The following is a 26,843-nucleotide window of genomic DNA, read 5'->3' on the forward strand; positions in this document are numbered from 1 at the left end:
AAAGCCCTTGAGTAGACAAAGAATGTAGTGTCAGTTTCTCACAGTGCCTATAAATGGGCCATAACGGTGTTCAGAATGCAACAGAGGTGGCTGGTGCCCCACCTGTATAAGTCCTGAGCCCAAGCCCCATCACCAGCAACAGCCTCCCAACATTTCCACACCCTTTGAACAGTGATCCAATACAGAATAATCAGATAAATCTTTTAACGGGACAACCTCTGTAGTCTTGTGCTTCTTTTCTAAACCCAGAGTGTACGTACCTGTGTAACAGATTAATTTCAAGTCGCGTTTATTTACAATGCAAATCTGTCTCAAGATACTATTAGATGGAGCAATATGTGTGGAAATGAACCTTTATGGTTTTGTTAACAGAAATTTTGAATGGTATTTGCCACTGAATTTTTCAGGGACGCTTGCATGCATGGTTGATTTCTTGGCACACAGACCTTTCACTGCCGCACACAGAGGAAAGAATTTAAAGGGAACATTGCCCCTCATCATTGTCTCCAGACTCTTTATACTCCTCTGTGACCTCAATTTCCACCTAGAAGACAGTACTGACTCCTGCTCCACAGCACTCCTCAAAAGCCTCAACACTGGACTAATCAAGCTTCTCAAAGAACCAACACACATTGCAGTACACATACTGGACCCTATCTTCACCACCAACAACAGCATCAAGTACAACTACACATCTTCGCTCACATGGACTGGCCACTCCATCATCCACTTCCAAATCAACACAACCACCTGCACCAGCCTACCCAGCCGAGGCTGGAGCAAAATCACAGAAGCAGACTGGCTCTACATCCTCAGCAAGGATCAACCGAACCCCACGGACAACCTCAATAAAGACATCTCCAACTTCAACAACTGGATCAAGAATTGTGCAGACTCCCTCGCACCCATCAAACTAAACACGGAAAGAAAAACCAATAAGCAAACCATCTGGTACACAGAAGACCTCCAAGACTCAAAATGCACTGCAAAAATGAAGAGCCAGCCGCAAAACCACAGACAGAACCACCTATAAGGCTGCACTCAGGTACTACTATTAGCAACTGAGAGACACGAAGAAAAGAGCACTAGTTGAACGGATCAAAATTAGCACCAACAGCAGCAAGGAGATCTTCTCGATCATCAAGGACAGCACCAAACCCCTGGCCTCCGTCAACAGAGTCACCCTCTCCCAAGAACTCTGCAATGACCTTTTAGACTTCTTACACAAGATCACAAGCGTCTACAGCAACTTTGTACACCAACCAACCAAGTCCTAGCGATCTCATCCCCATCCTACCCATAAACAACAAAGATGACCAAATAAACAAATGAGAAACTCTCACCACAGAAGACAAAGCCACGATCATGAAGGTCATCCACTCAGGGGCACCTACAGATCCCAGCCCCCACCATATCTACAACCTGGAAAAAGCACCAATCAGCACCACCCTCACCCATATCAACACCTCTATCAAATCCGCCAAGACTTCAGTAAAGACATGAAGCACACTGTGGCCAATGCCCTGCTCAAGAAACCGTGAGCCGACTCAAACCAACTGAGCTGTAGTAACATAGCTTTATTTCAGTTATAAACCTTAAAAAGCACAAAAGCATCTCATATAAACAAACAATACAAAATCGAATTCTCTCTAAACAATTAAAATACTTCAAAATCATTTCCATGGTTCATTAGCACATAAAAATTAACTTAGAAATCGTTATTGAGTAAAAAATACAATCAAACTTGCAAAACATCATTATTCCAACTGAGTAACTTCTGTCCGACCTCCCTGCTGCCCTATCCTGTGAAAGTGATAGAGAAGGCCATCAACAAGCACCTCCCAACCCACCTTGAACTACACCATCTGCTGGATAACACTATCAGGTTTTGAGAGAAAAACACAGCACCGAAACTGCCCTCATCGCAGCCACCAACAACATCTATACCGAGGAGTGACAGCTCAATCTCTCTGCAGCATTCAAAAACAGTCTCCCACAGAAAACTCATCAGAAGACTCCACGAGATAGACATCCAGGAACCTGCGCTCAAATGAATCTGCTCCTTCCCCACTTGAAGAACCCAAAAAGTCAGACTGCTGCCCTTCGCATCGGAGTCCAAGAGGAGTCCCTCGGGGATTGTTCTTCAGCTCTACACTTTTCAATGTCTACATGACACCCCTCGCCAACACCATTGGATCCCAAGGCATCAACATCATCTCCTACACCAATGGCATTCTCCTCATCCTCTCCCTGACAGACAACACTAACACCATCAGACAGAAAAAACTTCACCAACTGCATGACCATGGTAGCACAATGAATGAGAACCAACTCTGTAAAACGTAACTCTTACAAGGCAGAAGTACTGGTCTTCGGAAACAAGATGTCCCTATGGGATGCAACCTGGTAGCCAACCAAGCTCGGACCAACATCAACGACCATGCCAGGAACCTGGGGATCACCCTGGATAACAAACTCAACATGACGGCACAGGTCAAATCAGTGACTACTGCCTGCTTCCACATCCTATGCATGCACTGAAAGATCTTCAAATGGCTGCCACAGAACACTAGGTGAACCGTCACTCAAGCACTCATCACTAGCAAGCTCGACTACGTCATAGCACTGTACGGTGGAATCTTCTAGCAGCTCACACAAAGACTCCAGTCCATTCAGAATGCCGCCGCAAGACTCATCCCCAACCTCCCATGCCACACCCACATCTCACCTCACCTCAGAGAGCTCCACTGACTCCCCATTCATAAACGCAACCAGTTCAAACTCTTCACGCACACATGCAAGGCAATGTACAACACCGGACCAGTATACCTGAACAGTCGAATACAATACCACCAGCCAGCCAGACCCATACGCTCAGCCTCACTCTCTCACACCCATTCACAAAAGCACACCAGGACAGTGCACATTCTCCTACATCGCACCCAAAACTTGAACCAAATGCCCTCAGCAATCAGAAACATCTCCACACTTCTTGAGTTCTTCGAGGACCTGGCTATTCAAATAGCGATGCGGGGAACTCTTGCCTTACTCCTCCTCACGGATGATTTGTGCACTCTACAAATCAACATAACATAATACATGGTTTCTTGAATACATGGTGCTAGAGGTTAACCCAATGTAAACGACAAATGACATTAACTGTTGAATGCAAATGTGCTCTCTGCGTTAAGCACACTGTACTTGCCCTTGCAATCAGTCAATCTTTACATTAACCAACTGGCAATTCCACCATCATCTGCATTGACAGCATGGTACTCACCCTGTTAATGAGGAGATTCTGTGGCTTGAGGTCTCTGTGTAGCACGTTTCGTGTGTGGCAGAATGCCAATCCCTTCAACAACTGGTACAGGAAAGACTGGAAGAAAAGGTACATGAGTGGGAGCAGGTTTGGATAAAAAGACTGGTCAATGGCAGAAAGCATGGGAAGGACAGAGGATAGATACAGCAAATAGTTTATATGTTTTGTAAGTCCATAAACAATATTACTTTTGTATTTTTAATTCTGAAGGGGACAGCATGGTTCAAAGTATCATGAGAACTGCAAACAGTTAGGATTAGTGACAAGGAAGAGGTGTCTATTGGCAATCCACAATTAGAAAGGGGGGGCGTGACCAGCTCAGATGGCTGACTGGACGTGCCCTCGGTGTTGCTCCCAGCATGAAGGCCATAATCCTACTGCATCGTCCTTATCAGTGCATACAGGGGCCCCACTGACCACAGCGCTCGCACCCCTATCCCTTCGGGCTGCTGAAGCAGCTGCTGGTAATCCCCTACATCGCTTATCTGGCCAGATAAATCCCAAAGGCAGACCTGAGATGCAGCAGCCTTGAATGATGACCCGGCCCCAGGGAATGACGAAAACCTGGGAGCCACAAAGACTGAGGTGCTGCCTCAAGGTGATAGCGACTCGGCTGCCAGAGTCGGACCAGGGAGAAACCATAAGAATCCCCCCCGACCCTCCACGGCGGAGCGGGGACATGAAAGCGGCTTACGAGCCTTACAGCTATGGCTTCCCAAAGCAGGAGCAAGATGGCAGCTGTGAGCATGGAGGCGCTCGATGGACGCCTGTGACCCTGAAATCACGGTGGCAGATTGGAAGCTGCAGACCTTGAGAGCCGTGCAGCCGCAGCAGACGAGGTCTGGGCCCTGGATATGACAAGCATTTGCAAAGGAATAGGTCTCGCATTTTCGAGAGTTTGAGCTATTGGCTTTGTAAATGACAATAGCTTAAACTCTCGCAAATGCGTGACCTATAGCATTACAAATACTTTTTTGTAAAAGCACCCCATGCAGCGCCTTCACGTTAATGTCAGCTGCGCCCCTTTCTTTAGGCAAGCTGCGTGTAAAGAAAGGTCTGCAGTCACCATTAAACTTAAAGCACAGTATGGGGTGCTTTTACAAAAAAAAGGGTTTGTTTGTCAAGTTGACAATTAAATGCTTTTTTTTTTTTTGTAAAAGCACCCCATATTGCGGTTTTACTTTAATGGTGGTCGCAGACATTTCCTAAAACGCAGCTCATCTAACGAAAGGGGTGCGGCCTCCATTAACGGAAAAACGTTGCATAAGGCGCTTCTAAACAAAACAAAAAAAAAGTCAATAAATCAGGAAAAAAACATGCGGCTGCGATCAGCGCCGCAAATAAAACAAAGGTGCGGCCGCCACTGTGCCATGCTTTGCTATTGTAAATAATAAATTATAATAAAGCGTTAGGGGAGCGCTGTCTTGTCTGCAACAGCAAGCAGGTGAAACAATTTAGAGAAATAGTGCTCAGAGGCTGTAATTAAAGCCTATCGAGTACCAACACATGTAAGAGGGCTAGTCCTTATGGGAGGTTACAAAATGAGACAAGGTAGTACTAAGGTGGGACCACTAAGCCTATAGACCAATGAAAAGCCATCATTTACAAAGGAGAATGACAGAAGCTAATTAAAAATATGGGCGGAGAATGGGTGGACCTTCAAGTCCATACCTGCATACAGCATGCCTTGCAGAGCAGTGCATTCGCTGCCCAGGCTTGACCAAAAAACATTGTGTGTTGGTAACAGCATATACGTCAGGCCTGCAGTACAAAATATTGGGGTTCTGGTGTTGCACTTTGTGAGAGCAGAGCAGTACCTGAAGGAACGGCAGAGTGTGTAGCCGATCCTGAGATACATAAAAATACCAGCCATCAGTGGCTGGTTAGGCGCGGGTAGCCGCAAGAGGTGAAAGACAAGAGGTGTTCCAGTGGAGCGTGGTCGGCACCGCGTCACCCTGGAAGACAGCAGGCCCGCTGGTTGGGAGTTACCTCGAGGATTGATGGGCTGCGGCAGTGATCTTATTTGAGAGCTGCGTTGTGCAAGCTGGTACGACGGAGAGTGCCCCTGATCCTAGAGCAAATATATCCTACCTGACATTTGTGGGAGGCGTGGAGCGCAGGTCCGAGGAGCTGCGAAGTGAGAAAGACAGGGTGTGCAGCAGAGAAGCATGTTGGGCGCCGTGACACAATAAAGGAAAACAAGCCCACTGGTTGCAGGTCTCCCTCAGGGTCACCTGAGCTGTGAACGTTGCTGGGGTGGACCTGGTGACAACCAGTGCCAGAGGTTATTACGCATCTAATTACACCTGGGGGACACTGCGAAGAGGAAGGCCTGGTGCCTGAGGACACGGAGTGTCAACGGTGAGCGGCTTGACCCAGGGCCATACCCTCTGAGGTACTATTTGTCAGTGGTGCTATGAGAGTCTCTGTGTGACTTGGGAATCGCAGAGGAATACTCAAGGGAGTTTTACAGGTGACTAGAACTGGAGAAACCGGACTGTAAGTAGTCACATAGACATTTGGCTCTCTGAGCACAATCTACAGTTAGACTATTGCTATTGCAGTGACATCATCATCATCATCAGTCTTTATTCGATTTTAAAAGATCATAAAAGACACAAACGTAAAACAAGGCATAACATCTGGTGCCCAATAAAGTTATTAAAATCCATCAATAAATATTTTTTAAAGTTTTTAAAAAAACGATTAAACAAGTCAGGAAGACTGGAGGATTGCAAATGCATGGTTAAAAAAAACAGCTAAATCTACTACAATGTATAAGAATATCAGTTAATAGATTCATGTCATAGTACAAGAGGAGAAACCCGAGCCCCATTGTTTGTGTGTTTTGATTAGAGGACTTCGGGTATTTGCTTAGTGGCTTTTTTCCTTAAAATCCACGCCCAACCAAGAAATTTGGCTAATGCTATAGAAATGATTGGTAAGGTGCTTGTGCGTAAAATTCTTAGTGCAACAGCACTACTCCTAGTACCTAGAGTCGTGCACATTGGAGTCAACCAGACTCGTCTTGGAGTAGCAAATACCGGGCAAACAAACAGGAAGTGGGCGGTTGATTCTACTTGTAACCCACAAGCGGGACATATTTCCTCGCATGCACTAGACCATCTTCCTGTCAGAGACCTAAGTGGTAAAGAACTAGCTCTAAACTGAAAATAGAGTTTCCTATCTCCAGGTTTAGTGACCAGATCCCAGTACGGTTCTAGAGCGGGTATAATTTTTGCCTCCAGATAACAACGAGACATCCCCGAGGAACTTGCTCTGCTCCATACATGATATTCAACTCTTTCCCAATATATCATTTTAAGAAATCTCTTTGAAGGGAACAGAGCAGCCACTGGGTCGCTCCACAGCCCCTCCATACCCAAGTCAATCAAGGTCTCATGGAGGTTCTTCAAACATCCGATCTTATGGAACACATCTAGTTTTATGATGTTCATGAGACCTTTGGCATAATGAGAAAGCTCGGGAGTGGTCCAGAGTCTCCGCCAATATAAAACCGGCCGAAGTTTTACTAAATCCATAATGGCCTTCCTACCTAATTCATATCTTAGAGGTACCAAGGGGGTACTCTGGGGAAGACCAGTTATGCTACGAAAAAATGTGTTTTCAGCTCTGGTTAAGGAAGCTAGCCGGTCAAACCCCCATAGCTCTGCCCCATACAACGCAGAACTTAGGGCCTTAGCCTCATAGACTTGGAGCACAGGTTTTATTGGTTTAGTAAAAGGTTTTTTGTGCTCCCTAATTAGCGCTCCCGATATTTGTGTAAGTTTCAGGGCAGCCATCTCGATGTGCTTGCTCCATTTGTTATCTTGTGCTACGTGCATGCCTAGATAGACAAAGTTGTTAACCATTTCTAATGGTTGCCCGTTCATAAAAAACTTTTTCCCTCTGTAGCTTGGGTGTGGGTTAAAAACCATAAATTTCGTTTTAGCCACATTTACCTCCAGACCATGCCCAAGACAAAAGTCTTCAAACACAAGCAAAGCTCTTTGCAAGCCACTCGGTGTTTTTGATACAATAAGCGTATCATCCGCAAACATCAATATTGGAGTAGTAATTCCAGCCAACTTTGGGGCATCTGTGTTGACGCTAAGCATACAATCGACTATCCCGTTAATATATAGTGAAAAGAGCGTGGGGGCCATGGAACAGCCTCGACGCACACCACGCTCTACCGGGAACTCAGGAGTAACATCACCAGGACCTCCCCACTGTATTTTGGCGAAATTAGTCTCATGTAGCCTCATTACCAAGGTCAGAGTTTCTACGGGGAGACCTAATTTTTCTAACACTGCCCACAACCGTAGACGAGGCACAAGATCAAAGGCAGCTCTCAAGTCCACAAAAGCGGCATAGAGGCTGCCTTTCCCCAGGATAACTACCTTCCAGTGGAGTTGAACGAAACGAAAAACCTGATCCACTGTACTGGTTAGCTTGCGAAAGCCAGCTTGGAAAGGGGACAGGATCTTATTGTCTTCAATCCACTCTAATATCTGGTTCAAAACCATCCTCCCTATGACCTTCTGAATTGAGTCTATCAAACTAATTGGCCTGTAGTTACCTGGGAGTGCCTTATCTCCCTTCTTAAACACAGGGATTATGACTGCACCCCCCCCATGATTTAGGGACTGGCGCACCTTCGGCCACAGCATGTGCCAATAATGTAATGTACTTGCTCCAACTGGCTTTATTGTGGAGGAAGACGTCAGGTGGGACCCCATCTGGTCCCGGAGCTCGCCCACTTGCAACAGATCCCAGAGCCATTAAAGCGACTTTACTGCTAAAAGTTATAACCCAAGTGGGATTGGATTTGGGATTACAAGCATATTGTGGTTTAAAATATTTTAACCATTCGTCTTGTGTAACATGGTTTGAGGGTCTATCAGGCAGCCCTCCTCTATCCCACTTGATAATATTCCAGAATAATCTGGAATCCCTACGGGTGCTTCAAGTGGAAAGAGGTGTAGCTTGGATCTGCAGCCACGGGCTCCGGGAGGCTTCAAGGAAGGCCAGCTTCGGGAGGGCGACTGTCCCACGTCGGATGAGGGTCGCTGCGGTGTTAGTGTCCGGATTGGATCCACTAAGCCTTGGCAACTGCAACCCACGCAAGATGAACAAATCAGCTACTGGTGCAGACCCACGAGGTCTGTGAGAGGTCTCCTTTGGAGAGACTGTAGAGCAGGCCTGGAGCAACCAGGGGGACTCTTAGTTGTCGAGATTGTCCTCCGCTCGGGCCCACAAGTCGAGAGACAAGGGACTGTAGAAGGCAGCAAAATGGAGTGCATAAAAGGGAGCCCACGGGCCACCGGAAGGGGCTAGGGCGCTGATCTTTGGCACGGATGCTGCTTGGTGGTTGGCTCAATAATGGGCCAAAGCACAACTTCCCCACTGGTCAGGGTAGTGTGCTACGCAAGAGGTGGCCGGTGTCCTGGGGTATTGGGAATCTCGGCACCCACGCGGTCCACGGTACACAGGTTTGCTGTGCACACTCACTGGCCTCTGGGATGCTTAGGAAACCCACCTCAAGGGTGCTGGAAGTCGACGAAGTTCGTGGGAGCAGCGAAGTTCCAACCGGGTCACTTGCAGTGTTTCAGGTGCCTGCCAAGCAGGGGGATAACTCCTTAATCCCAAGGGAGATTTCTTCTGTCAGCTGGGCAGCAGCAAGTCGAAGGTCAAGACTGTAAAGTTCAAGATTAATCTGAGGCTCTGGGGCCACGTTATTCACCTTTATCCCCAAGATTAGGGGAGTGTCCAGAGTAGTGTCCACCAATGAGTGGTGAGGCGGGAAAGGGTGGCTACACCCTCTCCCCTTTGTGTGTTTCCCGCCTGGGCGAGGGGCAGGATGCCCCTGAACCGGTTCCAAGCGGTGTATGCAGAATGAAGGCTCTGCAGCTGCCTACGTGCAACTCTGAAAGGACATTTGGTGCACCCAACCTGTTCCAATCCACATTATCCTGTCTGGGGAGATGCTAGCACCTTCCTGCCACAGGAGCCCTATTGTCCAGCTGGCGAAGCTGGGGTTTTCCCCAGCAACAGCCAGCCAGAGTCGTGTGGGTGGCGGGTAGTAGCCATTTTGTACTACATGTGCACTTTTAAATTGGTGTCTAAATTCTGCCGCTTTTCCCATATCGCCCCTCTAGCAGGGGGGAATCGTACCCTCATGCCCATGGCTGGACTTGGGGTATGATTCCTACATGTTTGACACCAAACACGATATGGTTCTGTGTAGCCATTCTCAAGTTATCGCGTTATCGCGATAGACTTATAATGCGGTTAAGAGTATATGGTATGGCTACACTACAAGCAACCCAGCAATGATTTTACGAAGGTTGCAGGGAGGCCCTACTCATGTAGGGGTCCCCCCTCACACATACCTCAGCACCCTGCCTTGTAGGATTAGCAAGGCCTGCCATAGGGGTGACCCATGAGAGTACATGTGTTGTAATGGGGTGGGATATAGGGTACCTATATCCCTGTAAGGGGTGCTAGCACCACCTTACCAAGACTACAGTGGTGGTCTGGTGGTGTCAGTTTGTATGGCTGTCCCAGGGTGGCACAATAAGTGCTGCAGCCCTGGTAGGCCTACTGAGGGACCCATGCCCTGGGTACCTAGGGTACCATCTACAAGGGACTGTCAGGGCACCCTCAGCATTCAATTGGTTTGTACCTAGGGTACTTCACATTAGTTTTAGGGAGAAAGCAGATAGGCTGGGGTCCTGGATAGCAGGATCCCAGCCAGACTAGTCAAAAACCACTCAAATACCAGGCAAAAAGTTGGGGGCAACCATTAGTCAGATTCCACCTTCCTACACCTAGCATAACATGCTCCCTTCAGATCTAGCCAGTAAAGCTCATCCCATTTCTTTTTGGCCTGGCTTACACATTTTTTGTATGTTTGTCTAGCCTGTCGGATGCGATCATTATGTCCACTAGAGAGGGCTGCAGCCAAATCAGCTCTGGCTCTCCTACAATCGCCATCATACCATCGTAACTGCTTAGGTCGGGCCTTTTTGTCTTTTCTTACTGGTTTCATGAAATGCCAACTTATTCCCTCAAACAAGGTTTCATGAAATCCGGTAGCTAGAGCACTTCCTGCTTCAGTGGCCAAAGCACCCTCAAGTTCCAGTATAGCTTTGGCTAACTCATTGTCTATATTAGCAGTGGCCTTATCATTAGTCTTGACCTCACGCCACTTGAGTCTGCGCATGTCATTGGAGGGGACAACTTCAGGTGGCTTGAGTTCCGTCACCTCTTCTTCTGTTTGGCCATTCTTCCACCACCACCGTTACGCATATAGGATTATGGTCGCTCTCAACTCTTGATTCGACCACCATGTCTTTTACAGATTGCCATAGCTTCATGCTACAAAGGACATAATCAATCCTACTTTTGTAGCGGCCATTGTCAAATGTATTGGCCCCTAACTTATCACACGGCGTCCTGCCATTCAATGCCCTCAGCCCTCGCTCGTAACAAAGAGCATTAACCTGGACTACGGCCTCTGACCACCTTTTAACTGGTTCGAGGTCAAGTCCAGGTATACCCCAAAATTGATCTTCCTCAGGATCAAGACTCCAGTCAGATTCTGGATCCATGAGGGGTTCAAAAGTTACATTCAAATCCCCCGCGACGAGCACTCCCCTCTCACTCGAGTGCTGGTCTATAAGGGAATATAAATTAGCCAAGACCCGTGATCTAGTCCCCTTGGTCCCTCTAAGATACAGATTATAAATATCCAGATCACCCAAAGGGCCCAGAGATAACCTGGCTAACTGAATATCAGGGGACCAGGTTGATATTTCAATAACCTTCAAAAATAAATCTTGGCGAACCCAAGTTGTTAGGCCACCCATAGGGCGCCCTTTAGGTCCCTTTATTGCTGGAACGTGAAGGTTCAGATATCCCAGCATGAGCTGAGGCTCGCAGGACCAAGTCTCCTGAAAAAGGCAGACATCGAAACTACCGATGAGTTCAACCCATTCAGGAGAATCCATTTTTACCTTCAAGCCAGCAACATTCCAAGAAATCAATGTACCCACCCCTGATCCTAACTTTTTAACCTGATGGAAAGTATTGGGGCTCACTTCATATTCCCTCAGGTTCTCCCTGTTCGAACTTAAATTTGGGACCCTTTTTAAGTTAGGCATCCGGGGTGGAACAGGATAGACTACATCTACTCCACCCATGAGCGCAACTCCAGTGGTAGTTGCATCCCTAGAGACTGTTAGAATCGGCCCCTCTATCACCGGTCAGGCCAAGTCAGCTGGATTACACATACCATTGTAATAATCAGAGGGGGGAATGATGAACCCAGAATTTGTTCCTCTCCTTACCCAGTCCTGTCTAGTTCTTCCGTCTGAATTAGGGGCTGAGTTATAAAAATAACTTAGATCATGCACCCCAATCCCCGACCAGTCCCCAGGGGATGGATGATCACAGATAAAGCGCACTATGCGCCTATCTTTAAAATTAACAATAATGGAATCACCCAAAACATCTTTTGGTCTGGATCCCACCCAGCTGACCCTTCTAACAAATAAGATCTTCCCATTCATGTTGTTGGGGATTGGTCTGTTCTTATTTAACCAGAATGTCACTTTGTTTTTAAGTTCTTGATAAGATTCGGGTTTGCCGCCTTTTAGTTCGGGAACACCAGTTAATACGACAACATATGGAAGGGAATCTGGTGGAAGATGAATGTGAACCAAGGGAGATTAAGTAGATTTGTCATGAGTCTCCTTATTTACATCTTCTCTCACTCCCTTACTTTCCTTGCTAATAACAGTACTACCCCCAGATTCGCTACTTTTTTGGCCTACCCCTAAATTATTATGATTAGCGTTGGCTAGAACCTTATGTGGGACAGTTCCTAGAATAACCTTAGTTATCACAACAGGATCAGCAGTAGGAATAGGAACAGGAATCGTGGATTCACCAGAGGGCATGTAGTTAGATTTTGCTCTATCTTTTGTTGCTAATTTTATAACATTTTTTAGTGAGCAAAAATTATCAAGGATCGTTTGTTCTAGGCGTTCAATTCTTACATTAACCAGCTTAACCCTTTCTAGGAGGGGGAGTATTAACGATCGCACCACCTGCTCAATCTGGGGGATCATTTCTCCTGTTTGAGGCTGGTCAGAAGAGCGATTATTTGCCTCGCCCAGAAACAGACGATCATCAGCTGGTACAGCACCGAGCACTTTGGATGTATTTTTCAGAATATTAGGAATTTTCGACTGCCTCCCACCTTGAGTATCCCCATCTCTTTTCCTCTTCAGGTTGGTAGATCTTTGTACTTTTTTACTAGCCCTTGTCTGGGGATAGGCTACCTCGGACTTTGAAGAACCCGCGATTATAGAAGCAGCCTCACCAAAGACCTCCATGTTCTTCCCACTAGCCTGTAGAATAATAGGGCTACCCTCAACGTCCCCCTGCTGAAGCAAGTCGCTAGTACCATGCCCTGCTGACCTAATAGGGGATTTTACTAGTGCTAATGACCCGATGGATGAGCGTCTGGCATACATAGGCTCGGTAGAAAGGCGCCGCTCAGTTATAGCGATTTCATGTTCTAGGACCGAAACAGCCCTAGTTATAAACTGATCTAAGGTACCAGATACTGTCCCACCCCTCCCTGTGCGCTTCCCTTTCCCTATCATTTCCTAAAGTACGCACCAAGGTCCAATGACGTGATTTTAAGCGCCTCCGGGCTTGGGAACAGCGATATGGGGAAGCAGAGCAGACAGCAAAATGACCAACTATAGCAGCGGGAGGGAGGACCGTAATGGCGAAAGGACACAGGCAGCACTCAGTTAAGTTTTCCCCAACAGCAACAGCAACACAACAGTACCTTGTTAGCACAGGCAAGGAGTCGACGTTGGGGGGGTAGCCCAGCCCTGCCTCTTCCTGTCGATGTCGGGCGAAGGACGGGCCCGCCCTTGGCCTGGGCTTCGCCCAGGCGAGCCCGCGCGCGTCCCGCGCTGCAGGAGGCGCTCCCAGCTTATGAGGGCTTCCAACGCCCTCAGGTGATGTCCGACGCGCTCGTAGCGCGAAGCCCTCTGGGATTTGTGGTCCAAATTGGCCGCTGTTTTAATGCCGTTCCCCTCACGGCTTGGAATTTAGCAGGCCCAGGCAGGTGATTAAAAGCAGGCGGCCGTTCCCCTCACGGCTTGGGATTTAGCAGGCCCAGGCAAGTGATTGAAGGTATGCAGCCGTTCCCCTCACGGCAAGTGAAAAAATGTGAGTTTCGCGTCCCCAAAAGTGCAGTGACAATATAAGGGCCATAACCCTGGCATACAGACACTGCTGACAAAGAATAAACTGCGGATGGCAGTGGAGTGTCCTACGACCAAAGAGCGGCCACAAGTGACTGCGTATACACTTCAGAGCGCCATCAGGTCACAACTGTGCTGGATGTGTTAAATCCCAGAGGCGATACCTTGTTGAATGGATCACAGGATGGGCAAGGAAAGGGGAGCAAAAGCTGCACAGACTAAAAAAATTGATCAGTATACTGTACCTGGCCACATGGGCCTGGAAAGGAGGAGAGATCCAGCCTGGAACCAAGAGAGCAAATGCAGGCCATGGCAGAAATACTTGCTGCCATACTAGGATTTAGGGCTGCATTAGAAAACAAGATGTACATGAAGTCCATAAAAATGAACCACCTCCACATGGAACCTCCATAAAGTAGATGAAACGGTTACATGTGCTGATGAAGATATAACTACCCTCAAGAAGGGAATCAGGTCACTTCAGGCTACAGTGGCGAGCCTCATATCAAGGAATGCATAGAGGACGCTAAAGGGCACTCAAAAAGGAATAACGTACGCCTCATTGGTTTTCTGGAACGGGCAGGGGCCTCTCTGCAGAATTCTTCTTGGAAGAATGGATTGTTAACATGCTTAAGCCCAAGCTGCTTTTCAAATTCTTCTCGATTGAATAAGCGTATAGGACACTGACAGTGGTGCCGTGCCTGGGTGCCTCACCTAGAGCACTACTAGCCCAGATGTTCAATTATAGGGACCATAACGTAATACTCTAGCATGTACGCACACATAGCCGCTCGAGGTAAGAAGACAAATACTTATGTTTACCGATTATACATGGTGGGTGCAAGATTTTCAGAAGAACTTTATGCCAGTCAAAAAACTGTTGTGAGACCGTATTATCAAGTACAGTCTGATGTTTCCAGCTAAACTCCGGATCCAGTATGACGGGCAGGTACACTTTTATGAGTCACCACAAGAGCCTTCGGAGGGGTTGGAGTCCCTGAGTCTGAGCCGCGAGCAAAGCAATTCCGAATGGCAAGGATCGAGAGGTATGAAATTTGAACAGAAACAAAGCGACACCTGCAGAAATGTCGAGGACCCCAGACACAGAAGAAGGAGTCCATATCTTGGTCTGCCCGGACCCTGCAAATCGCACCACTGGACTTGGTGGACCAGAACTCCTTTTCACAAATACGTGTGGTCCCAGACACCTTAAGTGATAGTACAGATGCTGGGTAGACAGTCACAGACCTGATGCCACTGATGAGTTTGTAAGAGTAACAGGTTAAGTCTATGCTGAGGACAACAATGGTGGAAGGTACAGTATATCCACCTATTACTTGTAGAGTCCCACAGTTATTGCACTGTATGATACACTTACTTTTCACTTCAAGACTAGTAGAGGCAGAGAGCCTGAACTCCTACCGTTACTGGTCTTGTGATCGGTAGAGGTCCCGGCGACTCGGGCAGTGTTTATAGCTAGGGGAGGGAGTGGAAGGAGATGGGGGCGGGGTTTGGTGGCTCTATGGCTGACAGTTGAGTCAGAGAGGGCCATTTACATACTGCCTGAGGGAGGGATGGGGGGTACACTAACAGCAGTGTTGCGATTTGTTGTTTTGTTATGTTGGGAAGTTTCCACCACCTGCTAGCGATGTAGGGTAGTGTATTGGCTAGTGTCAACCAACGTCTGGGCCTGGTCACCTTCACGAGACTCCTATGGTACACATGGGGACTATATACAAATTTCTAACCTGGAATGTGCGAGGGCTGAATAGACCCAAAAAACACAGTAGGGTGCATACATACCTACGGAGATATGGCAGTTGCCATAGCATTTCTCCAGGAGACTTACCTGTGGGGGACTGCATTAAATACCTGAGGAAATGATGGCAGGGACAGGTATAAGCCGCATCCTACTCTGGCTATGCACGCAGGCATTGATATGGGTTGCCCCGGGGGTTCCATTCAAGATGCTGCATGTTCAGGTTGATCCTGATGAGAGGAATGTTATCCTAGTGGGCACACTAGATGAACATGAGTTATGTCTTATCAATGTTTATACACAAAATGTTGATGACAGTGCTTTTTTTGACACTGTGCTGACAGCCGCACAGAGTTACTTGATGGCTGAGGTTATCATGGCGACTTTAACTGCGTTTTGCATGGTATGCTAGATAAATACCCGCTTGGACGGGGCACTAAACCCAACATGACTACAGCGCTTGCATGTGTAAAGGCGAGTATGGGGTTGGTTGTTGTATGGCGAGTACAACACCAACAGACATTAGCATACTACTGCTACACTGAATCGGCTGGCACATACAGTAGTCCTGACTGCTTTGTTAGACAATCTGACGCGAAACCGCGTATGGTAGATTCGGCCTATTTAGCTGAATATATATCAGACCACTCGCCCTTACTGATCACATTACTCTTAGCAAGGCCGAGCCACTATTTTAAAACTAAAGCATGGTTTAGCCTTCCAGAGAAGACTTGGTGTTAAAAAAAAAAAGATGCAGCAGCAGAACGGAGTGTGATTAAAAACGAAACTCCACCAAAGTGCAATAAAAACACGATTGACTGGAAACATCCAAGTTGGGGCTATGATGAGATGAGACCGCTTGCTCCACTCTGGCACAAAGCGATAGATGAGGTGAAGGAAGGACTACCTGATAGTGATGGACACACCAACACTACCTCAGCGGAACCCTGCTAGTTGTGTAAGTTGGTGGAAGAGCAGAACCACACTACCTCCACGTAGGGAGGAGAATGGAGCTGCAGCCCATGAGAGGGAGGGAAGAGCAGCTGTTTACAATACTGTTGTTGCTCGGAGAAGCACAGGAGATTAAGTGAACTGGCAAGCAGCAGTGAGGTAAGAGCAAAAGACAAAGTAGTGCACTGAAGGAAAACATATGACCCATAGTGAAAAGATTCATGTAGGAGGGACAGTCTCCAAGGAGGAACAAAATGAGGCACTGCTAAGTGCATTTACTAAGGACAACCCAGTATTTCTAAAGGGCAGTAAGAGGAATCAATGAAAAAGTGGGTGTTTTTTCGAAGCCCATATCTTAGATACTACGTCTCTTCGAGACAGCACATGCGCTACCTAGGCAAGACTTAAACAGCGCCTGGCTGACCAGTGGAAGGTGAGCTGCCAGGTCAAGGGTTTCCATGAACGCAGTCGGCTGAGACTCCTCTAAATGAGGGTGCGAATCCTGATTTACGATGGGGCTCCTTCTCTGTCTAACTATAAATGTCATCCTTAGTATTACCTGCTTAGTCGCAGTTTCCAAGTTTTGCTATTGGTTACAACCTGGTTATTCTTTAGTGTAAAGACACTGTGGACTGATAGAATTTCAGAGATGGTGCCAAGCTCAAGTTTATTTATTTGGTTTAGTTCTGTGCGGAGAACAACAAATTAAAAAACATGCATTTGTATTAAACATTGATAAGAACATCATTTCAATACAATTTTTAAAATGTTTTAAAAAATGTGAACAAATTATAACACACAGATTCATCAGGCGATTTAAGAAGCGAAATCAAACCTTGTACTGAAGTACTAATGCATGTAGTTTGAATTAATTTTAAGTACCGATTTCTGGCCTCAACTAATGTCAAATTAGAGCATACAAACAGAAAATGCTGCAAATCTTGCACTCCTCCATTACAGAGATCACAAATACTAGTGGCATTTTCGTTGTGGTTCCATCTAGAAGTAAGTGATTTTAAGGGGAGAATCCCAAGTCGTAATACAATAATGCATCGCCGAACTCCATGCCTTAAGGTAAAACGAATGTACTGTTGCAAATGTTTGTATTCTAATGACATAAAGTTCATAATGATGCAATTTGGAACAATGTTTAATGTCGAGATCGTAACTTTTCCTCGGCGTTAAATGTTTTAAGAAGAGCCTCATGTGCGCAGGAACCAAGATTTCAATAGTGCAGTTGTACAGTTCGATAATTTAAAAGCTGTAATTAAATTTTGACTAAAAGTATACTTGATCTCAAAAGTCTCAGTTTTTGATAAAAATCTTAAGGCACCTTGTTCTGCATGTATAAGATTATAAGCCCATCTTATGATGGTAGTGATAGCTCTGGCATATGAGCGAACTAGAGAAAGCTCAAGGCGCAGAGCTTGTCCAGGAACTGCTAGGTGGACTTTAATCATTTCACGCAGTATTTTCCCTTCTTTAGTTTGTATTTGTTGCCACTGTCTTACTGGAATGTATTCCAAAGCCTACGATAAAATGGGTGGAATTTTGGAAATAAAAACCTGTAATAGAGGGTAAAAGTGCCTGTGCCCAAAGGAGAAATATGAACGTTGGAGAGCCCCGACATGTACATCTGCTTTAGGGCCCAAATGCTGCAGATAAGGGGGAATTTTGTAATGTTTGCGTAAATATTCGCCCTAAATAAGTATATTCTTTAACCACTTCTAGCGGTTTTCCCCCTAAAGTACAATTGAATTTTATGTATTGTTTTCTTCCTCTAAACGGAACAATTTTTGTTTTAGTTATATTTGGAACTAAACAAATTCTTCTGTATATCTGGTTAGAACTTGTAGGCCGAATGGGGTAAGGTCTAAAATAACCATATCATCGGCGTACATCATAATATGGATTTTACACAATGATATTTTTGGGGGGAAGTTAATGATCTATGTAAAACAATGCGGGTGATCACTTAAGTATAGAGAGAAAAGGAGGGGGGCTAAAAGGCAACCTTGCCTAAGACCGTTCGGTGTAACTATTGGTCAAGTGAGTCCCTTCTCTCTCCTCATTTGTACTTGACACCAAGTTTCTGAGTATAATGATGTAATTATATGAAGAAGATTACTCGGAATTCCAAATTTTCTAAGTTTATTCCAGAGTATATATCTGTCTACTCTGTCAAATGCGGTCGTAAAATCTACAAAGACAGAGTAGACGACCAGCGATTTTGACACAACATATTTATCTATTACTGTTTGTAGCACCGCTATGTTATCGGTGACGGAGTGTTTGTGTCGGAACCCAGCTTGATTTATAGGGACCACTCCGCTTGAGAATGCCCAGTCTTTCAGATGTTACAGGACGCTTGCTGAGAAGATCTTCCCTGTAGCATCCAACAAGGCAATCTGTCGATAATTGCAGGGAAGCAACCGAGAACCTTTCGTATAGATTGGGATCACGATGCTCCCCAGCCATGATTTGGGGATTTCACCAGTGGTATAGCAGTAAGAATAGAGGGGAGCTGGGAACTTACTCCATTCTTCTGGGTTGCTTTGAAGTACTTTTATCAGAATCTGATCCGGATCCACTGCAGCAGAAGATCTTGCATTCTTTATATGATATTATATTTGCCGAGCCGCGGGAGCAAGATAATCTTGAATATATTTCCCTGATTTGCTTAGTGCTTGGTTCAAAGTTTCTTGCATGAAGTTTAATTTTTATAGGTCGTTTCCCATTCAGTTGAGGTAACTGGTGAGGCATGCAGGGATTTCTTTGTACCCGTTTATTTAGCAATTAAGCTCCAGTATGCTCAATTATGTTTTTGTTTGGCTGCAATCTGAATATCAACCCAGTTTTGATCCTGTTGAGCTTTTCGATTTTTTTCTTTTTCCCACCGGCGGCGATTCTTTATGTTTTTGATTTCTTAATGTCTAGTCTCAGAGAAATGTAGAAATTGGAAGCGAATAGGTTTATTTAGTGCAATTGCTCTTTTAGCTGGGTTTTTTCTTTTACGATTTCCCGCTTGGGAATTAAGATGTTTTAAAATATCCTGCAGGGATAGCAAGATGGTGCCAGAAAAAGAACCTATGTCATAATCTACTACTTCATTGGGGCCATTCACACTTTTCTATGCTTGTTACTGCTTTGGCACATTGCGTGTTTACTAGATATGGAGGTACTATTTCTCCTGCAGAGTTGTGGAGGTGAGGCTATAGAGTAAACACTAACATCAAGATCACTTGGTAGTGCTGCGCAACTTTCATGAAACAAATAGCTGTTATGCTGGTCACTTTTAGATAGATTTGAAGAAGGTTACAAAATTTAAATCAATGCAAGTATAGTTTCCCATGATAGCTACTCCTAAACAGGCTGCTACTGTCAAAGCGGCCAGTCAGAGTGAGCATCGAAAGCAGAGTGGAAATTAGTTTTAGGGAACACAGGAAGCAAAGATTGCCAGGTCACAGCCGGCATTTTAAAGGTGGCTTGAAAATAGAAAACATCCCTGTTAGAGTGGACATGCAAAACGTAGCTATAGCTTTCAGAGTAGGTATGGGCAACAGGTCTGTCAGACTCCAAATGAGGTGATGGGAAGCCTAATAAGAGTAACCATAAAAGAGGAGTTAGGCAAGTCAAAGCATGCATAGGAAGAGAGACAAGTTGCTCAGTTATCAGGAGATCATGCCTCCCTCTGCTTCTACCACATTCCCGTCATCACCACCACTTATCCAGATACTAGTGTCCCAAGGTGGGTGCAGGGCAGCCAGGACACCAGTCTTGCAAAAGAGAACCTGAGAAAAGAGATGTCCTGAGGCAAATGCTTGCATAGTGAAAAGAGAAAGCATGAAAACAGTGTCCCTAGGTAGGCTATGCTCTAACTCAAAGCAACTTGAGAATAAGGGAAGGCATATACAAAATAGGCAAATGATGCCCCTGTAGTGAAACTCTCAAGTAGAGCATCAAGGTTCATGTCACACACTCACCTTTACTATTTCTGGATCTAGGTCACCATTGCAACTGTCAAAATATTTCTTCAGATCCTGCAGGAGACGTAAGCAAAGACAAATTAGAGGCCCATTGTGGAACAAAATAACTACACTGCAAAAAAAAACAATAGGTAAAGAGGTCAGAAAAAAAAAGATTGGTGCAAATCTGTTGATCATCACTAACCCCGAACCAAAGACCTTGACAATAACAGGGTGCATTCACACAAAAATCAAGCTTGACTTTAGGTGTGAAAGAGTCAACACAATCAATCAAGTTCACCAAGGCTTTGAACTACACTACAGCACAGTCTAACTTTATATACTAACTTAATATACGGTTTATGTGATCTCACAAAGACACTTACACTGTGAGAAAAAAAACAATTCCATAACAGGTCCAAAAAGGGATCAGTGCCTGGCTCTCCCAGGCAGGGCTTATTGCCAGATGGTGACTTGGTCTGTGGATCCAGAGAGACATCATCCATCCACGAAGAGTCAGCTTGTGTGGCCAAAGTCAAGGACAGGACATAGACCTAAATCATCATAGCAGGTTGCCTTGCTCTACATAATGGCTCTGACCTTTCACCTAGTCATTTGCCGTATAAATGTTGTGTGGTTTCCTTCTAAAACTAGCTTAATTTATTATACATGAGAATTCTTAGTAGATCAAATCGGATACAGAAAATTCTTTATTCGACTCTTGGAAGAGCCATAAAAGATTGCAGATACATACTTACAGTTAAAACATTAAAAGCCAACAGGTTCACATACACAAAAAATATTAAAAATTTTTTTGAACAGTAATGAATATTCACTACAGATCTTAAAAGCTGGAAAAATATAGTTCAAAAGACAGTATATAGTTTCAGTTGATTCTAATGAGAACAAATATTCCATTGCCAGTTCGTGGTTTCTGAACCCAGCAGCAAGTAAAAGTGGGCGAATAAATTGTTTCCTATGGGGGTTATAAAAACTACAGAATAAAATAAAGTGCATAGTGCTTTGACATGAACGATCACAGGGGAATACTGGAAGTGATGCAAACCATGTGCCTCAGGTGGGGAAAGCGAATAGGTAATGAATTATTTTTAGCCGCAACCTAGTCAGCAAAAATGTCCGCCTTTCATTTAGGTCAATTTGTAAATAAAGTGCAGGTTCTCTTTATAGCCGGGAGGAAGGCTCTAGATGATTAGGCATGTTACAGGTAATATCTGGCCAATGATGATTTGGTGGAAAAGAAATTTAACAGAGGCACATGAAACATTCTTTAGGGAGTCAGGAATTGTGTAATATTCTGTGACACCCATTTTAGTAAAATTAATTTTGACATATCTTAACCAAGGTATATCAAGGCTTTTGTCCATCCCCATGCAGTCAGCTAATATTGTCATGCAGAGGGTAGCCTCAGGATTCTTCCAGATTTTTAACCAAAGCAACAGTGGTTCTAATGCAATGTTATCTTTCATTCCTGCTTAATCATGGCAAAAAGCAACAGGGGAGCTCTGGGTCACTGAAAGCAGTCTCCTTACAAATGTATTTTCCATTATTTGCAATGGTTTACAGTTTACATGTCCCCAGACCCCAGCCCCGAAGGTTACCACTGAGAGACTCTTGCTCTTATAAATACATAGAATCTCCTTACCCGGTTTATGAACTGATATTTAGTATCATATCTAGGCTATCTGGTTTTAGGTTTAAACCTATAATAACTGATAAAACACCACCGAAAAGAACATAGCCATCACCGGTGTAAACATACAAACACTGAAAAAACACCTTTGCAACCACAAACTAAGTGCCGTTCAAAGAAAGGAAAAGATGAATTAAAGAGACATTTTTATTTCTTCCTGAAGGGGCCAATACAAAAAACTTTATTATACAAGGTAGCATCAAGAAAGACTGTGCTAAAATTATTCTGCTTGAGTTTTGTTGTTTAAGGATGTCACTAAAACATCGTCTCTTCTTCCTTCTGCTTTTTTTCAGTTTTGTGGTCTTTGGTCTAAAGATGCAGTGTTTAGAAGCATGTTTTAGGTCTTATTTAGTTATTTTATAAACTGTAGAGAATCTGGAAATATCAAAATCATATTTGATATTTTGGCTACATTTGATTTCACTGATAGGTAAAAAGGCTGGTTTCATAAGAACCTTTCCTAATATGTACCATCCCATTTACCCACAGACACAGAATGGGTGAAATCCTTTGCTACATCAGCCCCCTTTTCTAGTGAGTCAGTGTTGATTGCAAGTGAATTGCCAAACACCCCAAGCTTTAAATATTCAATGCAAGAAGTAGTGACAGGTATATGTGAAAAGAATGTTGTCACCAAGCATCTGAGATAGTGGTGAAAATATGACACCAGACGTTTGGTAAAAATGGAACGCAGTGTCGCTTGGAATGCGGCTGTAAAAAGTTCCTACCAAGTTCAATAAAGATTGGAGTGATATTGTTTGTATTTCCAGTAATTCAGCTACGTATGTGAAAAAGTTGTATGATGGTCGGTCAAAATCGATACCTGTGCTGAAGTGCTTCCCTGTAAGAGATCCTTGTCCCTTGCTAGACGGTATGCTGAAAGCATCTTTACAATCTTCAGAGTAAATGAAGAATGCTATTGACTTTGTAGTTCATTCTGGTGCAGTAAAAATGTATTTGGACCTCATATACCTCATCCGTGCAGAAAACAAGCAATAATTAAAATTAATTTAAAATTCCATAAACACCGGAAAAACACTTTCTGTTGTTTTTAATGGCACGGAAATGTGTAACCACTGATAACCACTGTTTTTTTAAGGTATTGAAAAAACTGAAAAAACCCCACCAGAATTTACCAAAAATAGAAACTGAAAACAGGAAAGCCTAATCATATCTTAATACCCTGCATGCAGGATTACCATCTTCTGTATTATAACTCTGTCTAAATGTCATCGCTATTGTCATCCTTGTACGACAGGCCCACAGTACCATTACACATCTAGGGAGAACCCCTTAGGGTACATTTCAGGTATAAAAGAAGACCATCTTCACTGGGCAGCCAGAGGAAAAACTTCCTTGCTGACACAAGACGCTGAGATTCCTGCACGCAGAAACTCCAGCACGCAGTGGTCTGACATCCCTTGCGGTGTGTCCAAATCGAGACCAAGACGGAGTCCTTCGTTCTTTCCCATTAGGTAATGGGGTTGGCTCTCTCATAGGGGATTCTTGGCATTACACCCTACATACATGCTAGGTACATATGGTTACACTTTGATAGGGTTAGCATCTTAGGAGTATGCATGATTATTCCTATGTATATATATATATATATATATGCCTGCATATATTCGCTGTTTTAGCACCATGGTAGAATTCTACCTTTTATTTACTCTGTCGGGGCTTGCAATCGAATATATCTGTTTCTGTCAAATGATTGTCACAGTACACATATTTTAAACTAGAATGACGCTGGTTCAATAAATGCTTATTGAAAACTTCAACATCGTTTATTCTGTGTAGTTCTCTGAGACCAAGGGAGCAAGAGTGACTGAGCAAAAAGTATTACACTGTTTCCACGATCCCTGAAGGATCAAGGGTTGTCATGTTCGCACCTTAGTAAGGCGAGGGGGTATATGTTGGCACTGAGAACTAGCCTGTCTGAAGACTAACATATCCTTCGGCGTGTCTGGAATCAGTTGGGACACCAATCCCGTAGTTTATATTGTCTAAACGTGCAGATCCTATATAGATTCATAGGAACTACACAACACCACTTTCATCCCTTTCCACTTTGGTAGCTATTGAGACCAGTTAATTTGATCTCTTAAAACGTTAAGAGTTCATCAGTTGCGAGTCTTACTCTCACATGTGTACTGATTACAATATTTAAGGGAGGCTAAGTGTTGCCCTTATTTAGCTTGTCACTCCTCCTTGTTTTTCAACTTGTTCAGTGTCCAGCCTGAACACCACCACCAAGACTGACCTACCGACGTGAGACACCAGCATCAGAGAGGCCATTGTCGAGAGTGGCCCTGTTGTCCTGTGTTGTTTCCATCTCCAGGTCGACCTAAAAGGTGAGGGCCTCCAATGCAAGCAACCCAACGGACAAATTATCTCTGTACCTGAGCCCAGCAGCCACAGTCTGAGCCTACTGTTAGTGCATGCTTATTCCAGAGACCCTCAAACGCAGCGCCCTCCTTAGGGTTGTGCCGGACTGGTCCCCCAGTCCCCACTTGCAAACGTTTTTCTGTTACAGGTTTCCCCACTGACTTCAGTGGTAGCGTTCGAGCCTATCCTTGCAACCAGCACTTATGCACCCAGAAACACCAGGGCAGGTAAACCAAAACTGCTGGTGGCTCGAAGGACCCTGGCCCCTACTTACCTTAAGTCCAGAAGAACAATCCTGTAACTCATTTACAAGTATACTTATGCTGTGTATGTTTCTCCCATAGGATACATTACCGCGTTTAAGGGTCATGTTTCAAATCTGTGATTTTCTACTGTTTTTACTGTAATATCTGATAACGTCTAAAAAACGTACCTGATTCAGATGATCTTCGTGTCTAAATTATTATAAAAATATGTTATTTTTCTAAATTGATCCTGAGTTTCTTCTTGAGTGTCTCATTTATGGACTCTGTGTGTACAACAAATGCCTAACGAACAAGTTACTTACCTTCGGTAACGCTTTTTCTGGTGGATACAGTATCTGCCTGTGGATTCCTCACCTTGTGAATATCCCCTACGCCAGCATTCCACGGAACGTTTTTTTCCCCAGCTCTCTACGCCGACGTGGAAGACGTCATAATGTAACGGCTCCGCTCGCGACTCCGTATGACGTCACCGGAGCCATAAGAGAGCCACGTCGGCGTGATGACGTCAGTTCCACCCATTTTTTCCGTGCCTCCGAGGCGCACAGGTGGACCAACGACAGATACAAAGTATACACAGTATACAAAATACAATCATATACACAAAGTATACAAGGAAAAGGAAAGCTAAATGAAACCAGCATTTCCTACCAATATACAAGAAAGTATAACAACATCTCAAGCAAGACAACTTTTAAGGTATACAAAGGTGGACAACGGGGAGGCGGGTGGGCCAGTGAGGAATCCACAGGCAGATACTGTATCCACCAAAAAAAGCGTTACCGAAGGTAAGTAACTTGTTCTTCTGATGGATGCATCTGCCAGTGGATTCCTCACCTTGTGAATAGATTCCCACAGCAGTCCCCACTCCCGGAGGAGGGTGTCCATCCCCCTATACCAGAAAGTCTTGCAAGACAGAGCACGCGAAGTGGCCCTCCCTCCTCATCTCAGAGTCCAAGCAATAATGCTTTGCGAAAGTATGGAGGGAGGCCCAAGTCGCGGCTTTACAAATATCTGCCACAGGAACACCCCGGGCCAAAGCAGATGTAGATGATTTAGCTCTAGTTGAATGAGCTCTAATACCCTCAGGAGGAGTCTTACCAGCCAGGGCGTAGCAGATCTTGATGGCAAGGATAATCCATCTCGACAAAGTGTGCTTGTGCACCGCTCTTCCTTTCGAATGACCCACATAGCCAACGAAGAGCTGATCGTCCAGACGAAAGTCTTTCGTTCTGTCCAAATAAAAACTCACAGCCCTCTTTGGATCCAGGCGATGGAGTCTTTCTTCCTCTTTGGAAGGATGATGAGGTGGATAAAAAACAGGGAGAGCAATGGACTGCCCCAAATAAAACGGAGTAACAACTTTTGGCAGGAAAGCAGCCCTGGTCCTGAGAACCATCCTTTCAGCATGTAATGTAAGAAAAGGGGGTTTAGAACTAAGAGCCTGAAGCTCACTCACCCTCCTTGCCGAGGTTATGGCTACAAGAAAGACCACCTTAAAGGACAACTGCCTCAAAGGACAGCTATGAAGAGGCTCAAACGGGGACCCCATCAGAAAAGTTAAGACAAGATTAAGGTCCCACTGTGGCATTACAAAGGGAGTGGGAGGAAACATATTTGTAAGGCCCTTGATAAACCTCAGTACAACCGGAGATTTAAATAGAGACGGTTGATCAGGAAGGCATAGAAAAGCCAATAAGGCGGAAAGATAGCCCTTGACCGTGGCCACAGCACAGCCCTGCTGAGCCAAGGAAAGAGCAAACTGGAGCACATCAGAAAGATGGGCTTTTAAAGGGTCAATGGATCTCTCTCCACACCATTTAACAAATTTAGACCACCTGTAGGAGTAAATGGACTTGGTGGAGTGTCGCCTGGCCGATAAAATAACATCCACCACATCAGGCAGGAGAGAGAATGAACTCAGGTTGCCCCGTTCAATCTCCAGGCATGAAGGTGTAAGCTCTGGAGGTGGGGGTGTAGAACCTGCCCCTCTGACTGCGAGAGGAGGTCTGCCCTCAGAGGCAGACGGAGCGGAGGGCACGAGGAGAGGTGGAGAAGATCTGTGTACCACACCCTTCTTGACCAATCCGGGGCGATCAATATGACTTGGGCCCGGTCTTGGCGAATCTTCCTCAGAACCCGAGGAATCAAGGGTATGGGAGGAAACGCGTAAAGGAATCGCGAGCCCTAACTCA

At 45.0% G+C, this 26,843-nt stretch overlaps 1 protein-coding gene across 3 annotated transcripts in view; it reads right to left on the bottom strand.

Moving 5' to 3' along the window:
• The window catches only part of CDK5 (cyclin dependent kinase 5), a 402,067-nt gene that overhangs the window by 333,182 nt on the left and 42,042 nt on the right, over positions 1–26,843 (bottom strand). For all 3 annotated transcript variants that reach the window (XR_014969497.1, XM_085628234.1, XM_085628235.1), the window contains exons 5-6: positions 20,305–20,361; positions 3,281–3,376 (exon numbers count right to left, since the gene is read on the bottom strand). Coding sequence is in view for 2 of the 3 variants with exons in the window: in XM_085628234.1 (XP_085484360.1) it covers positions 3,281–3,376; positions 20,305–20,361 (153 nt within the window). In the remaining variant the exon portion in view is untranslated. The remainder of the gene's footprint in view (positions 1–3,280; positions 3,377–20,304; positions 20,362–26,843) is intronic.

The sequence above is a fragment of the Triturus cristatus genome, chromosome 10, assembly GCF_964204655.1.
Source record: "Triturus cristatus chromosome 10, aTriCri1.1, whole genome shotgun sequence".
In the NCBI taxonomy this organism is placed as follows: domain Eukaryota; kingdom Metazoa; phylum Chordata; class Amphibia; order Caudata; family Salamandridae; genus Triturus; species Triturus cristatus.